Below are 19178 nucleotides of genomic sequence, written 5' to 3'. Positions count from 1 at the left end.
TGAATAATAAGAGTTTATACTATACTTGTTTGACATACCATTAGTGAAACCTCTAACCTTGACATTTGTTATTATCATTGTTTAATCCTTACATTAATATTCTATCTCCAAGTTCTCATCATCTCTTTTTTTTCTTTATTATTATTACTACTACTACTACTACTGGTATTATTATTGTTATTATTATTGTTGTTGTTGTTATTGTCATCTATAATTTATACAATTAACCTCCCTGTGGTTTGACCATAGTCTTACCGGATTATTTATTACTTGGGCACTCTTGCACTTGGAAGAAGATATCATTCTTTTAGTCGTGTCACAAAGCAGTGAAGATAGTTGTTAGAATTGATCATGTAATTTGATTAAAAAATCCAAAGGATTCAAAAGATTTAAACTTCTCATAAAAACAATTGAGGTGATTATGCTCCACCAAACAAAAGTGAAAAAAAAAAGAAGAAAAAAGAGAAAGAGCCCAAACCCGACATTAGGGGACATGAAATCCATTTTGGCAAGAAAGTCAAAAGAAAAGGTCAGGGAATAAGCACAAGTGATCCTTAGTCTTGAAATCGCTCAAACACTTTTTTGAGCCTATAAAATATTATTTTCTTCATAACAAATAGTTAAAGCCTACATTACGTACCTGATAAAGCCCTTTCTAATCAAAGGAAAGCAATGTGTATCAGTAAGTAATGCTTTCTCGTGCGAGTCAAATCATTATTCATACAAATAAAATAAATATTTTAAACCAATTCGGTTCTCAATAACCTTTAAATTGAAATTTCAACTTTTTATAACCAACTAGATGTCACTCCATCTTTAACCCAAAAGCTTGAACACATTTTCATCACTTCAAGAGCCTGTCAATAAGAATCGCTTGATCATTTGGAACAAGTTTATTTTGACCCAATGTCAAAATGATTTTTATGGTTGGAATAACTTGGAAGTTTTAAAAATTTGCATTGAAACATTTTCTTATAAATAACCCAAACTTTCTTTCATATAGCCTTGTCCCTAAAGAAAACTCAATATGAACACTTGGGGGGTAAAGGTCATCAAAGTTTACTACCAACACTCTAACTTTTAAGAAAAAAAAGACACCGTAAAGAAATGGGAATCTATATTTCTCAAGTAAGTATATATGCATATCAATCATTACTGCATGGTTTTCAACTTTTTAGCAAATTGGTAATCCAACTCTTAGATAGTACATTTTCTAACCCTACATTTTTCTTTTTTAATGCGCTTTTAAGCCCTTATTTTTTTTACTGTGCCTTTAAGCCCTCACTATTTAAATAGTATGTTTTCTAACCCTATCTTCTTTTTTAGTGTGTATTTGAGCCCTCACTTTCTTTTGAGTGAGCCTTTGAGCTCTCACCTTTTAGGTAGTGTATTTTATGACTCTGCCTCCTTTTGAGTGCGCCTTTGAGCCCTCATTACTTAGGTAGTGTATTTTCTAATCCTGCCTCCTTTTGAGTGCTCTTTTAAACCCTCACCATTTAAACAATGTGTTTTCTAACCCTACCTTCTTTTTTAGCACGCCTTTGAGCCTTCGCCATCTTTTTCTAGGTAAATCACCTATTATAATTGAACCATTCTCCATGTTTTTATCTGGGTATGTCACCCATTACAACACGATCACTCTTTTTTTTTTCATATTGGATAGGTCACCTATTATAATTCGTCCATTTCTCCATATTTTTATCTGGATAGGTCACCTATTACAATGAGACCATTCCTCCACTTGGGTAGGTTACCCGTTATAATTCGTCCATTTCTCCATATTTTTATCTAGATAGGTCACCTATTATAATGAGACGATTCCTCCACTTAAGTAGGTCACCCATTACAACACGACTATTCTTTCCTTTTTTTTTATTTTGGGTAGATCACCTATTACAATTCAACCACTTCTCTATGATTTTATTTGGGTAGGTCACTCATTATAATCAAACCATTCCTGCATCTAGGTAGGTCACCCATTACAATATGACCACTTTTTTTTTTCCATTTAAGGTAGGTTATCCATTACAATTCAACCATTTCTCTATTTTTTATCTAGTCTTCTTCTTCCCCTAGATGTGTAAAGAACAGGGGAAGAAGAAAAGTTTTCTCCCTTGTTTTGCCCGCTCCCTCTTTCTCTAAAACCACTAAGAAGACACCGAGAAAACTCCTCACTTGCCTGCCGCATGGTGAAAGAAGAAAAGATGCATCCCAAAGCAGTTCTGGGGTGGCAGCACAGTGGCTGTCCTAGCCATTTCACCACCTTCTTTACCTATAAATACAGCACAGTGGCTGCCCTAGTCATTTCACCGCCCTTCTCTACCTATAAATACAGAGGCAGAGAAGAGGCATAAAAAGAAAGGCAGCAAAAGAAAGAGAATAAAGCAGATAAGAGAAGGGAAAAACCAAAAGAAAAAAAAAGTTTTATTTAAATTAGTATTGTTTAAAATTAATAAAATAACATGATTTAAAAAGTTTTAGTAAAATATCATACTTGTCATGATTAAAATACTTGATAATTTAACATGTCACTAATGAAAAACACGTCATGTTCCAAGAAATTAAAAAGGGTTGGCAGATGTGAAAAGTGGTTGGAGCAAAAAAATGCTCGGAGACATATAAAACTTTAATTATAATATTATTAAAAAAATATTAATAAAATAAATTTAATAATATAAAAAAAAAACTATCAACAATAGTCAAAATAAACCGCACATGTTTTTCAAAAAAATACAAGTGATTTACTTGCATTGGGGATGATAGGTATGATACACCTTGATTACTTTTGAAGATCTTTTGCATTGAAAATCAACGTGAGACAAAACTTAAAGCAAAATTTAGAGTTTTTTTTTGGTGTTCTATAGTATTTTTTTTAAATATTTTTTATTTAAAAATTTATGAAAATAATATTTTTTTTATTTTTTAAATTTATTTTTAATATTAACCTAATAAAACAATCTAAAAATTTTTAATTTTAATTTAAAAAAAAAACATTTTAAAAATACAATAACAGCTTTAAATCTCATTAGTTGCGGAAACCTCCACCCTAATATAAAATGCCTAAAGCAGTGAAAACGAAGGTCACATAAAGACCATAATTTCCACCGTCGGTAGTGGTCGAGATCTGGTGAGAAAACCTCATCGGATCTCGCCCGTCAAAAGCTTAAAAATCTCTTCTTAAATCAAATCCCGTAGATTAATATAAAAACCCATAAAGAAAACATGAAGGGTTCGCGCGCTCTCGTTGCCCCTGTTCTTACTGCCTCCACTGTAGCTTTATCATCATCATCAACATCAGCCTCGTCCTCATCTTCTTCCCCTATGGTTTCTGAGGTATTTTTGTTTTTCTGGTCGTAATATTTGATGGTTAACTTGATTGAATCCTGACGGTTGGGCTTTGTTTTTTGGTTTGAAGGGTTCATCAAGATCGTTATCAATGGAGAAAAATGGTGGGTTTAAGAAGGAGGAATTTGAGAAAAGATTTGACGGGTTAAGGTTTATTGAGACCCTTGTCACGGCTCACAGATGATTATGGAGTTAATCATTGATTATCGTGGTTAATTTTGTTACTAGAGGGATTAAGACGTGATTAGAGAGAGAGAGAGGAGCTTTTTTTATAAAAAAAAAAATTGGTAAAATTGAGCTATTTGTCATTTGATGTTTGGTTGTAAGTTGTAGCCAAAACTTCAAGGTCACCTGTTTTCTTTTTCAATGTTTGTGTTGGATTTTCTCTCTCAATTTGGTTTCTTTCTTACATTTTATTTTTGTTAATGTGGTATTATAAAGAATTATTGATTTTCTGTGCATGTGCATTGCTAATTTGTTGTAATTATTTTTTAAAATATTTTTATTAAAAATTTATTAAAATAATTTTTTTATTTTTTAAAAATTATTTTTAACTTTAACATATCAAAATAATTAAAAATATTAATTGAAAATAAAATAAAAATATTTTAATTTTTTTTAAAATATTTTTAAAATATAAAAATAAACAGATTCTATAAATTATAAATTATTTAAAAAGTAATAATGCTAGAAATATAATGTTCGTGGAGGAGTGTTTTATCGTTGGTTGTTGGTTGTTGTTTGGTGATGGTTACTGTTATAATTGCAGGGGTGGTGGAAGTAGTTGTCGTTGTCTGGAGTTTGCAATGATGATGGTGGTTAGGATAATAATAATGATAAAAATGATGGTGGTGAAGGGTGATTGGTTAAAGAAAAGAAAAATGATAATGGGGTAGCCGAGAATTGTGGTAGTTGATTTGGGTGTTACAAGTAGCTTTTGGCGATTATTGGAGCAAGTGTGACTGACGCATCCAAAATAGGCAATCCACCAACCCATATTGTGATTTCATGCTTCCTAGAAAGCTTTGTCACACCGGGATATTACAGTAATTGATTAAAAATTAATTTTAAATCAAAAAAATAGATATTTAGTATTTGAGAAGAAAATATCTTATTTAAATAGTTATTATTTAATATTATAGTTATTAGAAATTTTAACTGATCAATAAAGATTCTATATTACAGTATTAGTTACGTAAAAAAAAATGTTATCATTCTTTAAGCATCCTATTTAAAACAAGCTATATTGCTAATTTTATCTAAAATTGCTAAGAATTTATTCTCTTTTTTTTTCTTTTTTTTTCTTCTTTTCATGTTCTTAACTCTAGTATCAATGAACAATTTTTACAAATATTTCCAACTTTTGCGTTGGTAAATATCATATCAATCCAAAAATACGATATGCCTAACTCTGATATCAGTGAATATTTTCACAAAAAATAAATTTGAAGAAAAAATTTTCTATGTTATTTTTTTCTTATTTATCCTTTTTAGATGGAAGTAAAAAAGCATAGTCCGATATATTTGCATTTAATAATAATAGGTCACAGATTGAGCACATAACTAAAAAATATACAAAATGCAAAGAAAAAAAAAATCAAAGTGCTGATATTGAAAAATCCTCAAATATTTTTGGAATTTTTTGATATTGAAAAGGGATTCATTTGGTCAAATATCAAATTAACAAAAGCATAAAAATTATGGCTAAGGTAGAAGGATGTGTTTTGTTAAACACATCTTTAACAAACATGCTTTGGGCCGGGTATGGGCTTTCTTTTTACGGTATTAGTTACACAAAAAGAAAGATACTATCATCCTTTAAGCGTCCTATTTAAAGCAAGCTATATTGCTAATTTTATCTAAAATTGCTAAGAATTTATTCTCTTTTTTTTTCTTTTTTTTTCTTCTTTTCATGTTCTTAACTCTAGTATCAATGAACAATTTTTACAAATATTTCCAACTTTTGCGTTGGTAAATATCATATCAATCCAAAAATACAATACTCCTAACTCTGATATCAGTAAATATTTTTATGAAAAATAAATTTGAAGAAGAAATTTTCTATGTTATTTTTTTCTTATTTATCCTTTTTAGATGGAAGTAAAAAAGCATAGTCAGATATATTTGCATTTAATAATAATAGGTCACAGATTGAGCACATAACTAAAAAATATACAAAATGCAAAGAAAAAAAATATCAAAGTGCTGATATTGAAAAATCCTCAAATATTTTTGGAATTTTTTGATATTGAAAAGGGATTCATTTGGTCAAATATCAAATTAACAAAAGCATAAAAATTATGGCTAAGGTAGAAGGATGTGTTTTGTTAAACACATCTTTAACAAACATGCTTTGGGCCGAGTTTGGGCTTTCTTTTTATAGGACTTGGTTAGCCCAACAGGCCCAAGCCAATGACCCGGTTGGGTAGCAGGCACACCTGGTTTAAACCACGCGTGCGCTGCACAGGGTGAAGGTAATTGAATTAAATTACCTTCGCCCTACTTTCTTCTTTTACAATAGAAGATGTAGAAACAACGAAAAAGGAAGGCCTTACCTGTTGATGACAAAGGTGAAGACAACAACAAAGATGGAAGCGATGGTTTTGTCTGAAGAACGTTCCTTTTTTCCTACCCCGGTGTTTTCTTTATGTTATGGATTCTCTTTTCCTTTGGTTCCTTTTTGTTCACCCTTATGTTTCCTCCCCCTCGTTTCATCCCCAAAGCTCTGTATTTACAGGGGACGTGCCTGGTCTTCTCTTCGTGCATAACTTGCCTTTGGATAAGCACGGCTAGGAGGGATTTGTTGGTATTTCATTAGGATTCAAATACTTGAGCTCGATCCTTATCTTTCCAGGGCATTTGTCTTCACGAGAATAGGGATTAGTCTTTGTATTTTAGCAGGATTGGGACGGTGTCATTTCATATTTTTGCTCTTCTTTGGAGGTGGGTTTGCAACACTAAAGAAAGAAGAAGAAGAAATTGTGCATAGTTGAAGTGGTGCTATTTTGGACTGAAGTTGACCATTTTTCAATTTTATCTTTGCAGTTTTCAAATTTTACATATAAGCCTCTAATCTTTTTAATTTCAAATTTTAAACCCCTTAAAATTATATTAAAAGACAAATGGATTAAAATTTGAGTATAACAAGCTTCATGAAAATTTTGTGTATTTCATGGAATGGTAAGTATAGGTTTACAATATATTGTTTTTAAAATTATTTTATTTAAAAATATATTAAAATAATTATTTTTTTAATTTTTTAAAATTTATTTTTAATATCAGCATATTAAACCAATTTAATAAAAAATTATTTTTTTTCAACATAATATCATCATAAAAATAAACACAAATATAGGCTATGCCTATTTTACTTAAGGCAAACAGAGAGGAGTGTTAATTTTTTTCTTATTTATAAATATTTTTATTTAAAAATATATCAAAATATTTTTTTAATTTATTTTTAATATTAGTATAAATTATTTTTCTTATGGGGTGGTGTTGGTCTTAGGGAACGTTTGAAAATGCAGGTCAATCCACATTTAAAAAATAATAATTTTTTATTAAAAATTAAATTTTTTATATGTTTTGGATTATTATGATACGCTGATCTCAAAAATAATTTTTTAAAAATAAAAAAAACATATCATTTTAATATATTTTAACATGAAAAAAACTTTAAAAAATAATCATAACTATATTTTCAAACAAGCATTTAGTCGTGAGTGGACGCTGCTTTGGTATGTTTATAAAAGACAATGTTTTTCATAATGGAAGATATGCATAGAAAAAATTAGAATATTCCAACTTGAGCTTAAACTTTATTTTTTTATTTTAAAAATGTTTTAAAAAATGTTTAAATTATTATTATTATTATTATTTCAAATTAGTAATTTTTTTATATTTTCAAATTATTTTGATGTTCTAATGTCAAAAATAGTTTTGAAAAATATAAAAATTATTTTAATACATTTCTAAATAAAAAATATTTTAAAAAACAATTCCAACCATATCTAAAAAATAAAAACTCATTCAATGTCATAAGTTTGTCCATGTTAATTTGTTTTTTAAATAGAACCTTAACAATCATTCTTAAAGTTTGTTCTGAATGGTAGATGAAAAAATCTCTAATTGTTTGGTCACCTCGTTCAGAAAACATTGGCGTTGGGGATAATATATTATCTGTCGTTTTAAGGAGTGCACAACCATATATATATATATATATATATCAAATTTTTTCCAACTTTTTTTTCTTTTCAAAATGATTGTAAATGGGTAAGAAAAACTTGAGATCTAAATGGAATGATTCGTAGAGAAAAATAAGCTTGTTTATATTATAAAAAAATATCTTTTACATGTAATTAAAATATCTTAATGATATTATTTGATAATAAAATAAAAATTATATCAGATTGAGATAATTTTATAAATAAAAAATTTTAATTACTAACAAATTAATATTAAAGGATAAAATAAAAAAATAATTTTAATAAAAAACTAAAAAAACCTTATTTAGTAGAAATTAAATAAAAATAGAAATCAACTCTTAAGGAAACTAAATGATTAAAGGTGAAATTAAAAAAAATCAACTTGAATTAACTTGATTAACTAACAATCTAAAATATAAGATTAGGATAATCTCATTAAACAAAAATAGCAAAAATAACAAAGGTAAAAGCCCAATAATCTAATGTCAAATAATGAAATTGAAGCAAAAATTATATTCATTTAAAAAAAAATCTAAAAAAATCAAAGTCAAATTAAACTTATTTTCAAACCCTATGACATGAGTAATGAGATCGGGATTACTTTATAAAAGATAAACATGAAAAAATTATGAAGTAAAATTATTAATCATTTAAAATTAAAAAATAAAATAAATAGTAATCAAATTAATAATAACTAAGTATGGTATAAGAATTAAATTAATGAAAGTAACAAAGGAATAAACTAAAAATAAATTAAATCAAAAAAATAAAAAATAGTAATCAAAAGAATAAGAACTAAATTGGATACAAAAATTAAATGAAAGAAAATGTTGAGGAAAATTATAAAAAAAAGATAAATTAAAAAAAAATAAAATAAAATAAATAACAATACAAATAATAATGATAAAAATTAATACAAATACAAATTTGCATATCACATTTAACTATGGGAATGGCTAGTGTAAAATCTGAGATAAAGAGAGAGGAAAGAAGAAGGAAAGGAAAAGAAAAATAAATCTATTGGCTCTTAACCACCACACCACCACGTTGTCATGTATAGATACTAACTACTGGAAAGAGGACAACACAACGTTTTCAATATCATCATAGAAGGTGGAGCTTGACAGCTAGGAGGCATCGCATTTATCTCCCAAAAAATGTGAGCACCTCGTGCTTCTTGTTTTATGCATAACATATATCAACAATTTTTATTTTTTAAATTATATTTATATTTATCAAAAGATTGAATTACCTCTCATTTAAATTAATTATAACTAAAAAAAATCTTAAAATGCAAAACATTAGTTTTAAATTTTTTACTTTGAAAGAAAAATATAATTATTTTATTATGCAATCAAAGTATTAAAAGATCAAAAATCTCTTAGATCATATATGTATTGCTTTTAAGAGTATTTAAGTTATTTAATTGTGCATATAAAATGTTGAAAAAGATTGAAAGATCAATGTATTTCCTATCAATATTATATTAACAACTAGTCCTTGAAGAAAAAGATTAGTTTGCCATCAACAACTATTTAAATGATTTTATTTAAAAATAAAAAAAATATTATTTTATTATTTCAATTCATAATAATATATTGTTTAGGTATATAATGAAAAATTGATACCTTTTATTTTTTTTATATATAATTATAATATATGTCATTATAATAATATGATCAAAGTAATTGAAGAAGTACATTACTTTCTAAAAAATACATAAAAAAATCTTGGTTATTGGCTTAATGTATCTTATCCAACTTTAATTTTATATAAAATTAGGTTTGGATTTGACGTGGTCAAATTTAATCTTGATTTGAATTTTATATCAAGCCATGGATTGGGCTAGGTTTTGTAGAAATGAAAGAAAGTCTATCAATTATGTATGGCAAGGGCATAAAATACGTATGATCCAATATAGAAACACATACAAGACGGAGATCCATATTCGTATGAACAAAGGCTGGGCTAAGGGAGCTTGATTTTCATTATTTCAGGCTCACTATGCCATGATGTGGAAAAAATTCCAATCTGACATTTTCTTTTAAAATCACCATTACGTTTAGAATTAAATGGTAATTTATTTAAGAATGGAAAAATGAAAAATGAAATTCTTTAATAATTTCATTCTTAATTTGTGTATTCTAAAATGGATTTAACTCTACAAGATTGTTTGTTTAATATTGTGATATGATATTTTTGTTTTTTATCTGATAATAATAAAAAAATTATTTAATTAATCAAATAATTTATATTTTTTTTCCTGGGCCTTGCATATAATTACATTTTAAATTTTAACTTTATAGAAACTAAAAGGACTTGCTTTTTATTTATTGAAACATGTTTTTCATTTATTAAGACATGGTTTTTTTTATTTTATATACAAAAATTCATATCATAGTAATTTTAACTGAAAACTTATATTTTTTAAACTACAACTAAAAATGTTTTTGTTTAAATCATAATCATAATGTAAAAGATACATATTAAAGATGAAGCAATATATTTATAATCCCTTTAAAGTGAGATAAGAGATCAAAACGTAAAAGCAAGAGAAATGTGTGGCTAATTTAAAACAAAACATTTAATTGCATAAAAAAAACAATAGATTTTGTATGGCTATTTATCCATGATGGTGCCTAACAAAAATTAATTATTAAATATTTAAATTATGAAAATTTATAACAAATTAAGTACACAACCAACTAAGAAATACATAGAACTTAACATTTTTGTTGTAACTTAAATTTAAAATTTTAAAACCAAATAACAAGTTAAAAAAAAATCATATAGAAAGAAAAGTATTATATTAATGATTTAACGCAAAAAATAATTTAATGGAATATTTTACTTCTCCTAGTTTGTGGTAAAATAAGGCGGTGTTTATTTTTATGGTAATATTATATTTTAAAAAAAATCTTTTTAAATAATATTATATTTTAAAAAAAATCTTTTTAATTTTTTTTTGGTATTTTAAAATTGTTTTGATATAATAATATAAAACATTAATTTAACTTTTTTTTTTATCATGACATGCACGATGTCAGATGATAATTTGAATTAGTAGGGTTTTGGATATATTGGAATAAATCATAAAAATATGCTTTTAAGAATTTAGGAGTCGCCAACTAATATTGTGGTCACTAAGAAACCTAACAATCTATGATAATTTGGATTTAGAGGCTAGTTATGTATGAGAAAAACACATCACCTTCAATATACCTCTTTTTGATAAGCCGCGTTGTTAATTAATTATTTTTTTCTAAAATCATGTTTTTATATTTTTATTCATTGATCTATCTAAAGATTTAAGAAAAATCTTTCTTAGTAAAAAAATTCTTATCTTATTAGACTAAAACATAACATTCTTAAAGTCCAAAAGAAATGGGTAAAATGCATATCCCAAGCTTAAACAAAATAATTTTTGTGGTGTTTTTTTTTGTTAAAACAATTATGATCAAATCTTAATAGATAATTATAAATTTATTGTGAAACTTATTAATTGATTTTTTTGTATTTCTTCAAGTATGATAGAATACAATATTTATTTTTTTTATAAAATATAGATGAAAATTATAGAATTTGATACTTTTTATTTAATTTAGTTATTGAAAAACTCTGGTACAACTCCTAATATTATGTATCTTTTACATAAAGGTTCTTGGTTTTGAGTTCTTTTAATTTGGTGTTTAATGGACCTCTAAATTCTTATTTTCTTGCAATTTCACTCCTGGTTCCATCTAATAAATTTTGTAAAAAAAAATATAGTCCTCTAAATCAATTTTCTCAATTAAGTTAACCTTAAATTAGCATTATCCAATTAATTCCTTGCAAACTAGGCTTTCAGAATTAATTTCTCATCAATTAAGTTTTTAATAAAATTAATTAAATCAATTAAAAGTCTAATTAAGTTCTTATACTTAATTAATTTTTTTAATTTTAGCGTCTAATTAAGTTCTTACACTTAATTAATTTTTTTAATTTTAGTTTAAGTTAATTTCTAAACTTAATTAAATCTTTAATTAGACTCATGACTAAATCAAATCAATCTATTAAATATCTAACTAAATTCTCAGATTTAATTTTTATGCAAATTCGTTAAATATTCACATTAAGTTAACTTTGAATTTGCATTTAGATCCTTCAAAGGTGCAATTGAGTTTTCAATATTGTTGAAGATTCAATTTGGTATATCTATCCCTTATTTATTCATATAAATCCCTCTTCAACATATTCTTGTCATCCAAGTCGCTTGTCTTTCTATATATTTTTTAATTTTTTAATTTTTTTATAAAAAAATGATAATTTTGAAGAAATTCAAAATTGAGTTATGATAGTTTTGATGCATTTTTAAATTAAAAACATTTCAAATTAAAAATAGCTACTATTAAAATATCAAACTTGGCCTAAGACTTGGATTATCAATATGATACATTGCATCCTTGAACTATTGGTTATTAAATAAATTAAGGCATGCCATCAAATTTGACCATTAAGCCTACCCGTCAAACTTTAATCAAGAGTTCAAAATGCTATATATTATATTGTTTTGAAAGTAATTCAATTTTTCTAACAAAATAACTAGAGAAGGCAAACACAAAGATATTTTTTTCAGTGTTCTTATTTTTTTTACAATTTGAAGAAAGAAACAATATTGAATTAAAAATCTTCTTGTTCATCCACCATTTGTATTTTTCTAATTATTATATTTTTTTTAAAAAATACATCAAATGTTTTTGAAATAGAATTATTCATAGCATTTAGAGGTTGACTTCTAATCTTAAATTTATTTGACAAACTTCATTTCTCTAATAAATAATAGTTTGGGGATATATACAATAAATCACAATGATGATTCAGACCTTATCTGCCACGTCCCAATGATATAGTGGTAAAATACACCATCAAAGAACACAGTAAATCAACCACAAATTAAAAAATACAATTTCCTCATTCTTTTTTTATTAATCAGAAAATCAATGTTGTCTACTGTAGGTGTGACAAGTGTCAACTAGAAGAGCTCTTATGTTCTAAAACTATTCACATGAATCTTGCAAGTTGCCCAGAGGATTATTAGATAAAAAAATAAATTAGAAAAATAGTAGACCATCCATATTCATGAACGGCAATGGCACTTTGGCAATTCAAAGACCAAGTAATAGTCAAGATTTTTCTCTCAATTTCTTTCTGCGCCGTACATTTCATAATCTTTTCATACAATTTAATTCCCTGAGGGATGTCGGCACTTGATGACGCCCTCCATAGTTGTTTCTGCCACTTGCTTTGAAACCTCCAAAAAAGAAAAAAAAAAATCAACATGATAGTGGTTTTGAAAATGTAATAATATTTATTTTTTAAATTATTTTTTATTTTAAAATATATTAAATTATTTTTTTATTTTTAAAAATTATTTTTGATATCAGCATATTAAAATAATATAAAAATATTAAAAATATTAATTTAAAACAAAAATAAAATAAAATTTAAAATTCTTTAAAAACATTTCCAAAACATTAAAAACATTAAAAAAATATATTAAAACAAAATAAAAACATATTAATTTTTTATTTTAAAATATTAAAAACATTAAAATAATATAAAAACATTACAAAAATATTAATTTAAAACAAAATGATAAAATAAAATTCAAAATTTTTTAAAAACATTTCCAAAATACAATATCAAACATATCATTATCTCAAGTAGAGTATTTGAAAACGTAATTATGGTTTTTATAAAATATTTTTATTTAAAAATATATTAAAATAATATTTTTTATTTTTAAAAATTATTTTTGATATAAATATATTAAAATAATTTAAAAATACTAAAAAAATTAATTTAAAGTAAAAAAAATTAAAATTTTTAAAACTAAAAAATCCTACTCCCATGGTGGGTCCTAAATTGTGTGTCAGTTGGGGACCACCAACCCAATCTTGAGGAACCTAGTAACTTGGAAGTTATCATAAGCAGTACCATAATGCCACGTGTCATGGCACGTGTTGCCATGCAACTACTACAAAACCCCATATCTTTGCTCACAAAATATGCAGTCATTTCCAAACTTGGCATATACCTTAGACGGACTCCACTTGCTAATCTTGTAAGTTGTTGATTTTTTAAAATTTTTTACATGTTTGTTTGTGATATTGCTAGCAATTGTTTTTGAGATTTTTAACAAATTGGTTTTCCTAGGATTACAAAACAAAATATCAAAGTCTAGAGATTTTCTTGCTGGTTTGTTTTTTTCTTTTTTTGGTTCACTATGGTTGTATTGTAAGCTGGCTAGTGCCATGTATTTTGATCATTTCTTGGCCTTATTGTCACCATTTCTTACTTCTTTGTTATTCATTCGGGTTAAATTTCTGAGCTTGGTCAATTCGAGCATTTTTTAGAGGCACCCCAGAATTTTTTTTTTCCTTATTTTTGGTTTCATGGCATGATCAACTTGAAAAGTTTAAAGAAATTAGAAGGGATTTTCTTTTTTCACTTTTTGGGGTTTGAATTTGCAGAGCAAGGGACGAGAACCATGGCAACCGTGACAGCTTCACACGTTGTGTCAAGGAGCTCAAATGTGAGCAGCCATGGATCAGAAACAAAGGCAAGTTTGGGTCAAATTGGCTTAAGGAGCCAAAGCATGACCCACAGTGGTTTAAGGTCACTGAACATGACGGACAAGCTGCAAATGAGGACTCAAGCATTCGCTAGGAAGTCTGTGAAAAAGGCCTATGCCACTTGGAATGACACTTCAGGAAAAATTGTTTGTCTTCAAGGAGGAATGACTGTGGTCTTTGTTGGCATAGAGGTTGCTCCTTGGAGCAAAACTGGTGGTCTTGGTGATGTCATTGGTGGACTTCCTCCAGAAATGGCTGTAAGTATATAGGGTTTCTGATACTTAGTTTCCTCTTTGACAAAATGCCAGGCACGGCTTGGGTTTGAACAATTTTATTGTGGTATTGTTGTTCAGGCAAGAGGCCACCGGGTTATGACAATCTCTCCCCGATTTGACCAGTACAGAGATGCATGGGACACTTGTCTATCGGCTCAGGTAATTTGTCATAGTTTCGCTATGTTTAAGAGGCTTCATCTTTACTTTGTGTCTGTGCCTGTTTCCTTGCCTGTGAAGATGGTAATGTTTGAGGTTGTTTACTCAAATGATGAACTTCTCATGTACAGATACAGGTTGGAGACAGAATTGAAACTGTTCGTTACTTCCACTGCTACAAGCGTGGAGTTGATCGTGTGTTCGTGGATCATCCAATGTTCCTAGAGAAGGTTGAAAATATTTTTGCTGATTACTGTTTCTGATGTCTAAGAATGTAGTTCTTGCAAATTCAGTTCAGATTACAAGAATAGGCTGTCTTTTTTGTTGTATGCGCTGTTTCTGATTCTAAAGTAATTGCACGTTTAAGGTATGGGGCAAAACTGGATCCAAAATCTATGGTCCTACAGCTGGAGAGGATTACCAGGATAATCAACTGCGGTTTAGCTTGTTCTGCCTGGTAAATATAATTTCCATTCCTTCTAATTTCCTGGGCATTTTCCAATTGTTCTTCATGCAAAAAGAATGGATAAAAGGTCAGGCATTCAGTTATCTAACTCAAAATCATTGCACCAGGAGAAAATATCACGACTTCAAAACTGGTGAATACATAAATTGTTTTTCGTGTGCATCCTGTAGTTCGTATGCAGCTCAGTTAAAATGTTCAGTGACTTGCATTACAAATATAAACCAGCACCAAATCTTGCATGGCCTCACTTGTTAAGCTGTGTGGTAAGCTAGAAGCTGCATCATGGGTAGACATAATCAAAGCATGTGTCTTTTAGTATAAAGTTTCACCCAAGTAGACCTGACTGCTTGCAAGTTCACTTATTCTACACAATGATTAACAATGAGTTAAGAGAAATTTCAGAACATATTCATGTTATGTTCCATCCGCTAATGGTAGTTGATCAGCATCGGTGCTCCGATAATTGCTGGTATAGTAGATAGGCAAGTCAATAGTAAATGGATTCGTTTGATTGCTTTTCAGGCTGCTCTTGAAGCACCAAGGGTTCTGAGCTTTAACAGCAGCAAACATTTTTCTGGACCATATGGTGCGTGCCTCTTTACAAAAATGTGAGACTAAATTTTCCTATGAAGAAATTTCTCCAATGATGTTATTTTCTAAATCAATGCAGGTGAGGATGTTGTCTTTGTTGCCAATGATTGGCACACAGCTCTCCTCCCATGTTACTTAAAATCAATGTACCAATCCAGGGGACTTTTCATGAATGCGAAGGTAATTTACCAGTTGAATTGAGACATTCAGAGATATGCTTAACTTGGATGTCCGATTGCACAGTTGATGACATTGCTGTTGTCAATTCAATCATGACAGGTTGCCTTTTGCATCCATAACATTGCTTACCAGGGCCGATTTGCCTTCTCAGATTTCTCACTCCTCAATTTGCCAGATAGGTTCAAGAGCTCTTTTGACTTCATGGACTTGTGAGTACTTTTTTTTAAGAAGCTGATGCTTTCAGATGACTAGAAACATAGTTTTATACAAGTTTTGTGTCTCTTCCCTTTCCAAATACTGAGGAATTTTAATTGGGAAGGTATGACAAGCCTGTGAAGGGAAGGAAACTCAATTGGTTGAAGGCTGGTATAATGGAAGCACAAATGGTTTTTACAGTGAGCCCTTACTATGCCCAGGAACTTGTTTCTGGAGTTGAAAAGGGTATGGAATTGGATGGCTGCATCCGTAAAACTGGCATTACTGGTATCATAAATGGTATGGATGTTCAAGAATGGAATCCTGCAACAGATAAATACACTAGCATCAAATATGATATCGCAACTGTAAGTGCTTTACAATAGTTTTTAGCACCAAAGAATGCAAATCTGAAAGATAAAGACGGTGATTTTTGGGATTTTTTTTATTCAGGTCTCCTATGCAAAGCCATTATTGAAGGAAGCACTTCAAGCAGAAGTTGGATTACCTGTTGACAGAGATATTCCTGTAATAGGCTTTATTGGTAGACTGGAAGAGCAAAAAGGTTCAGATATTCTTGCTTCTGCCATTCCAATGCTGGTTAAATATAATGTGCAGATAATAGTCCTTGTAAGTGTCAAAGTTCAACATTTTTTACTCCTATGTTATGCTGCTGTGATGCCTAAAATGTTGTAGTTTAATGATGGGATCTGTTGTTTCCTTCAGGGAACTGGCAAAAAATACATGGAAAAGCAGATTGCCGAGCTTGAGAAAAAGTACCCTGATAAGGTCAGAGGAGTGGCATTGTTTAATGTCCCCTTGGCCCATATGATCATCGCTGGTGCTGACTTTATGATAATCCCCAGTAGATTTGAACCATGTGGCCTGATTCAGTTGCATGCTATGCGATATGGAACGGTATTGCCTTAAACATCTTCTTCTCTTTACGTAGCTACTATCTTAATTCACTATACAACTTTAGCTTTTCTCGAATCTTCTAGCCAGTTGTTCTAGTCTTCTAGAGAAGAATGACAGTAATAACTGCTAAACTTTGCTGCAGGTGTGCATCGTTGCCTCCACTGGTGGACTTGTTGACACTGTCAAGGAGGGTTACACAGGATTCCACATGGGAGCCTTCAGTGTTGAGGTAAAAGCAAAGTGGCAATTACTTTCTTGATTTTTCTGTTTCCTCTACCCTTGATTCTAAAACAAGATATTTTGCAGTGTGAGGCAGTTGATCCAGCAGATGTGGCTGCAATAGTTAGGACTGTCGTAAGAGCTCTAGCAGTCTACGGCACTGCTGCCTTCAGAGAAATGATAAAGAATTGCATGTCCCAAGATCTTTCATGGAAGGTTAGTGACTAATGAGGATAAGCAACTCCGTCTTTCCTGAAACAATTTTTATTTCCTGGGATCAAAATAACGAAAAATGAATTTTGTTGGTTTGATATATGCAGGGACCAGCCAGACTCTGGGAGAAGATGCTGTTAAGCCTAAATGTTGCTGGCAGTGAAGCTGGCTCCGAAGGAGACGAGATTGCTCCACTTGCCAAGGAAAACGTTGCCACTCCTTGATCAACAGAGATAATATTTACTGGTTTCTATGGACTACATAAATGAATCACGATAAAGTCATACAATCTACTACACACTAACAAAGCTTGCTGGGATTCGAAGTTGTTTGGCAATCGTTGGCGTTTTGGAAGGCTGAATGGTGTCTGTGTCTCTGTAAAGAGAAGTCATAACTAACATGTAAAGCTGGTTTGAGAAATCAGAAAAAGATTCCTCAGTTTTCCATTCTTTATGTGGCTAAATAAAGACTTCTTCTGATAAAGGTGCTTTCGTGTTGTGGTCCTGTGGATAGATCGATCCTGTCCACCACAGATGTAAGCTTGTAGATCTTTAGAAGTCTCTGTGAATTCAGTGCTTTAGTACTATAGCTAAACGTAGTTCTTCGTGTACAGAATTTTCTTTCTGAATGTATTGCAGAGTTCTGGATGAGCTGCAGAAAAAACCCTGGACTTGGCATGTGAATGCAAATAAAATTTTGCAGATAAATTATCCACTAATTCAACACCAGAACATGGCCTCTCAGCAAAATATGGCAAACAAGCCACACACTTCCATTAAACAATCCATATTCAGTCTGGTTAGGAGAGTTTTATTTGGTTTATGTTTTTCCTACATGGATTTAAACTCTTTAATAAACAACTTCATACACTATAACTTCATGTATTATTTATGAATAGAGATTGAGGTTAATACTATTGACTTCAGAAATTTTTTCAGAACATATAGTTCAGGATTTTCTCTATAGTTTTGGATTATTACCTTAGGGCCTGAGGACTCTTAAATCTATCCTTTCTGTGTATACCAGACAGGTCAAATACTTGAAATCTCTGAGGAAGTTCTGCACATAACAAATTCTGTCACCTCCACTATCCATCATGAAACACTTTCTTCTTTCATGGCTTGGGAACTATATATAGATGAAGGAGCCATTCGATATGATAGCCGAGGCTTTAAGTGAGGCATTCATTGCCCCAGCCTTGTTGCTGTGATCATAGCCAGGAAGCTTTTCACAGTATTACATAAACAAGCATAGGAAGACGAGAATCCACTTCACTAAAATCAAACTGATTGCCAATAGCAATAGCAATTCCTTGTACTAGTTTGTCTGCTGGGGTGTAGGGTTCTAATAACACCTGCAAGCAATGAAGGGAACTCAGTTTAGTCAGCACAGCATCACACAAACATTCAGCTAGGCTGGTTTGCTATTAATAGAATTGCTTGTTATCTCCTCTAGATTCTAGACTGCTCAGGTTCAGGAGGAACCATCCAAGTTCCTCAAAAAAATCCTTAAATTCCCATCTATTTTTTCCTGAACTTAAACTTGAAACCTCCAGAGATACCGTGTTTCATACCTACTGCTTGGGATGTTTATTTGAGCACAATAATTGTCAAATTCAAATAACTTGTGTGCACTGAAGTTTTATTAAGAGTAATGGGTGCTTGAGAGTGTGATTGTAGGTATATTTTAAAGTGTGTTTTATTTGGAAATATAATAAAATAATATTTTTTTAATTTTTTAAAAATTATTTTTGATATTAGCACTTCAAAACATATTTAATTTTTTTTTTAAATATTTTTAA

General features: G+C 29.4%; 2 protein-coding genes across 2 annotated transcripts; both read left to right on the top strand.

Annotated features, from left to right (window-relative positions):
- Positions 1-3014: 3014 nt before the first annotated feature.
- LOC105136809 (uncharacterized) lies at positions 3015-3556 on the top strand. Its single transcript, XM_011042296.1, has 2 exons — positions 3015-3333; positions 3416-3556. The coding sequence occupies exons 1-2, from the start codon at positions 3223-3225 to the stop codon at positions 3527-3529; spliced, it is 225 nt and encodes a 74-aa protein (XP_011040598.1). The 5' UTR covers positions 3015-3222; the 3' UTR covers positions 3530-3556.
- A 10503-nt stretch (positions 3557-14059) lies between these two features.
- LOC105136810 (granule-bound starch synthase 1, chloroplastic/amyloplastic-like) lies at positions 14060-18040 on the top strand. Its single transcript, XM_011042297.1, has 13 exons — positions 14060-14421; positions 14518-14598; positions 14727-14825; positions 14963-15052; positions 15584-15647; positions 15732-15832; positions 15932-16041; positions 16152-16395; positions 16481-16657; positions 16754-16945; positions 17088-17174; positions 17252-17380; positions 17485-18040. Exons 1-13 carry the CDS (start codon positions 14080-14082, stop codon positions 17599-17601), a joined length of 1833 nt encoding a protein of 610 aa, XP_011040599.1. The 5' UTR covers positions 14060-14079; the 3' UTR covers positions 17602-18040.
- The last annotated feature ends 1138 nt before the right edge of the window (positions 18041-19178 follow it).

The sequence above is a fragment of the Populus euphratica genome, unplaced genomic scaffold (assembly GCF_000495115.2).
Source record: "Populus euphratica unplaced genomic scaffold, PopEup_1.0 scaffold62.1, whole genome shotgun sequence".
NCBI classification, from domain to species: Eukaryota; Viridiplantae; Streptophyta; class Magnoliopsida; order Malpighiales; family Salicaceae; genus Populus; species Populus euphratica.
The sequence above is the reverse complement of the archived record's forward strand: the minus strand, read 5'-3'. Positions and strand labels throughout refer to the sequence as shown.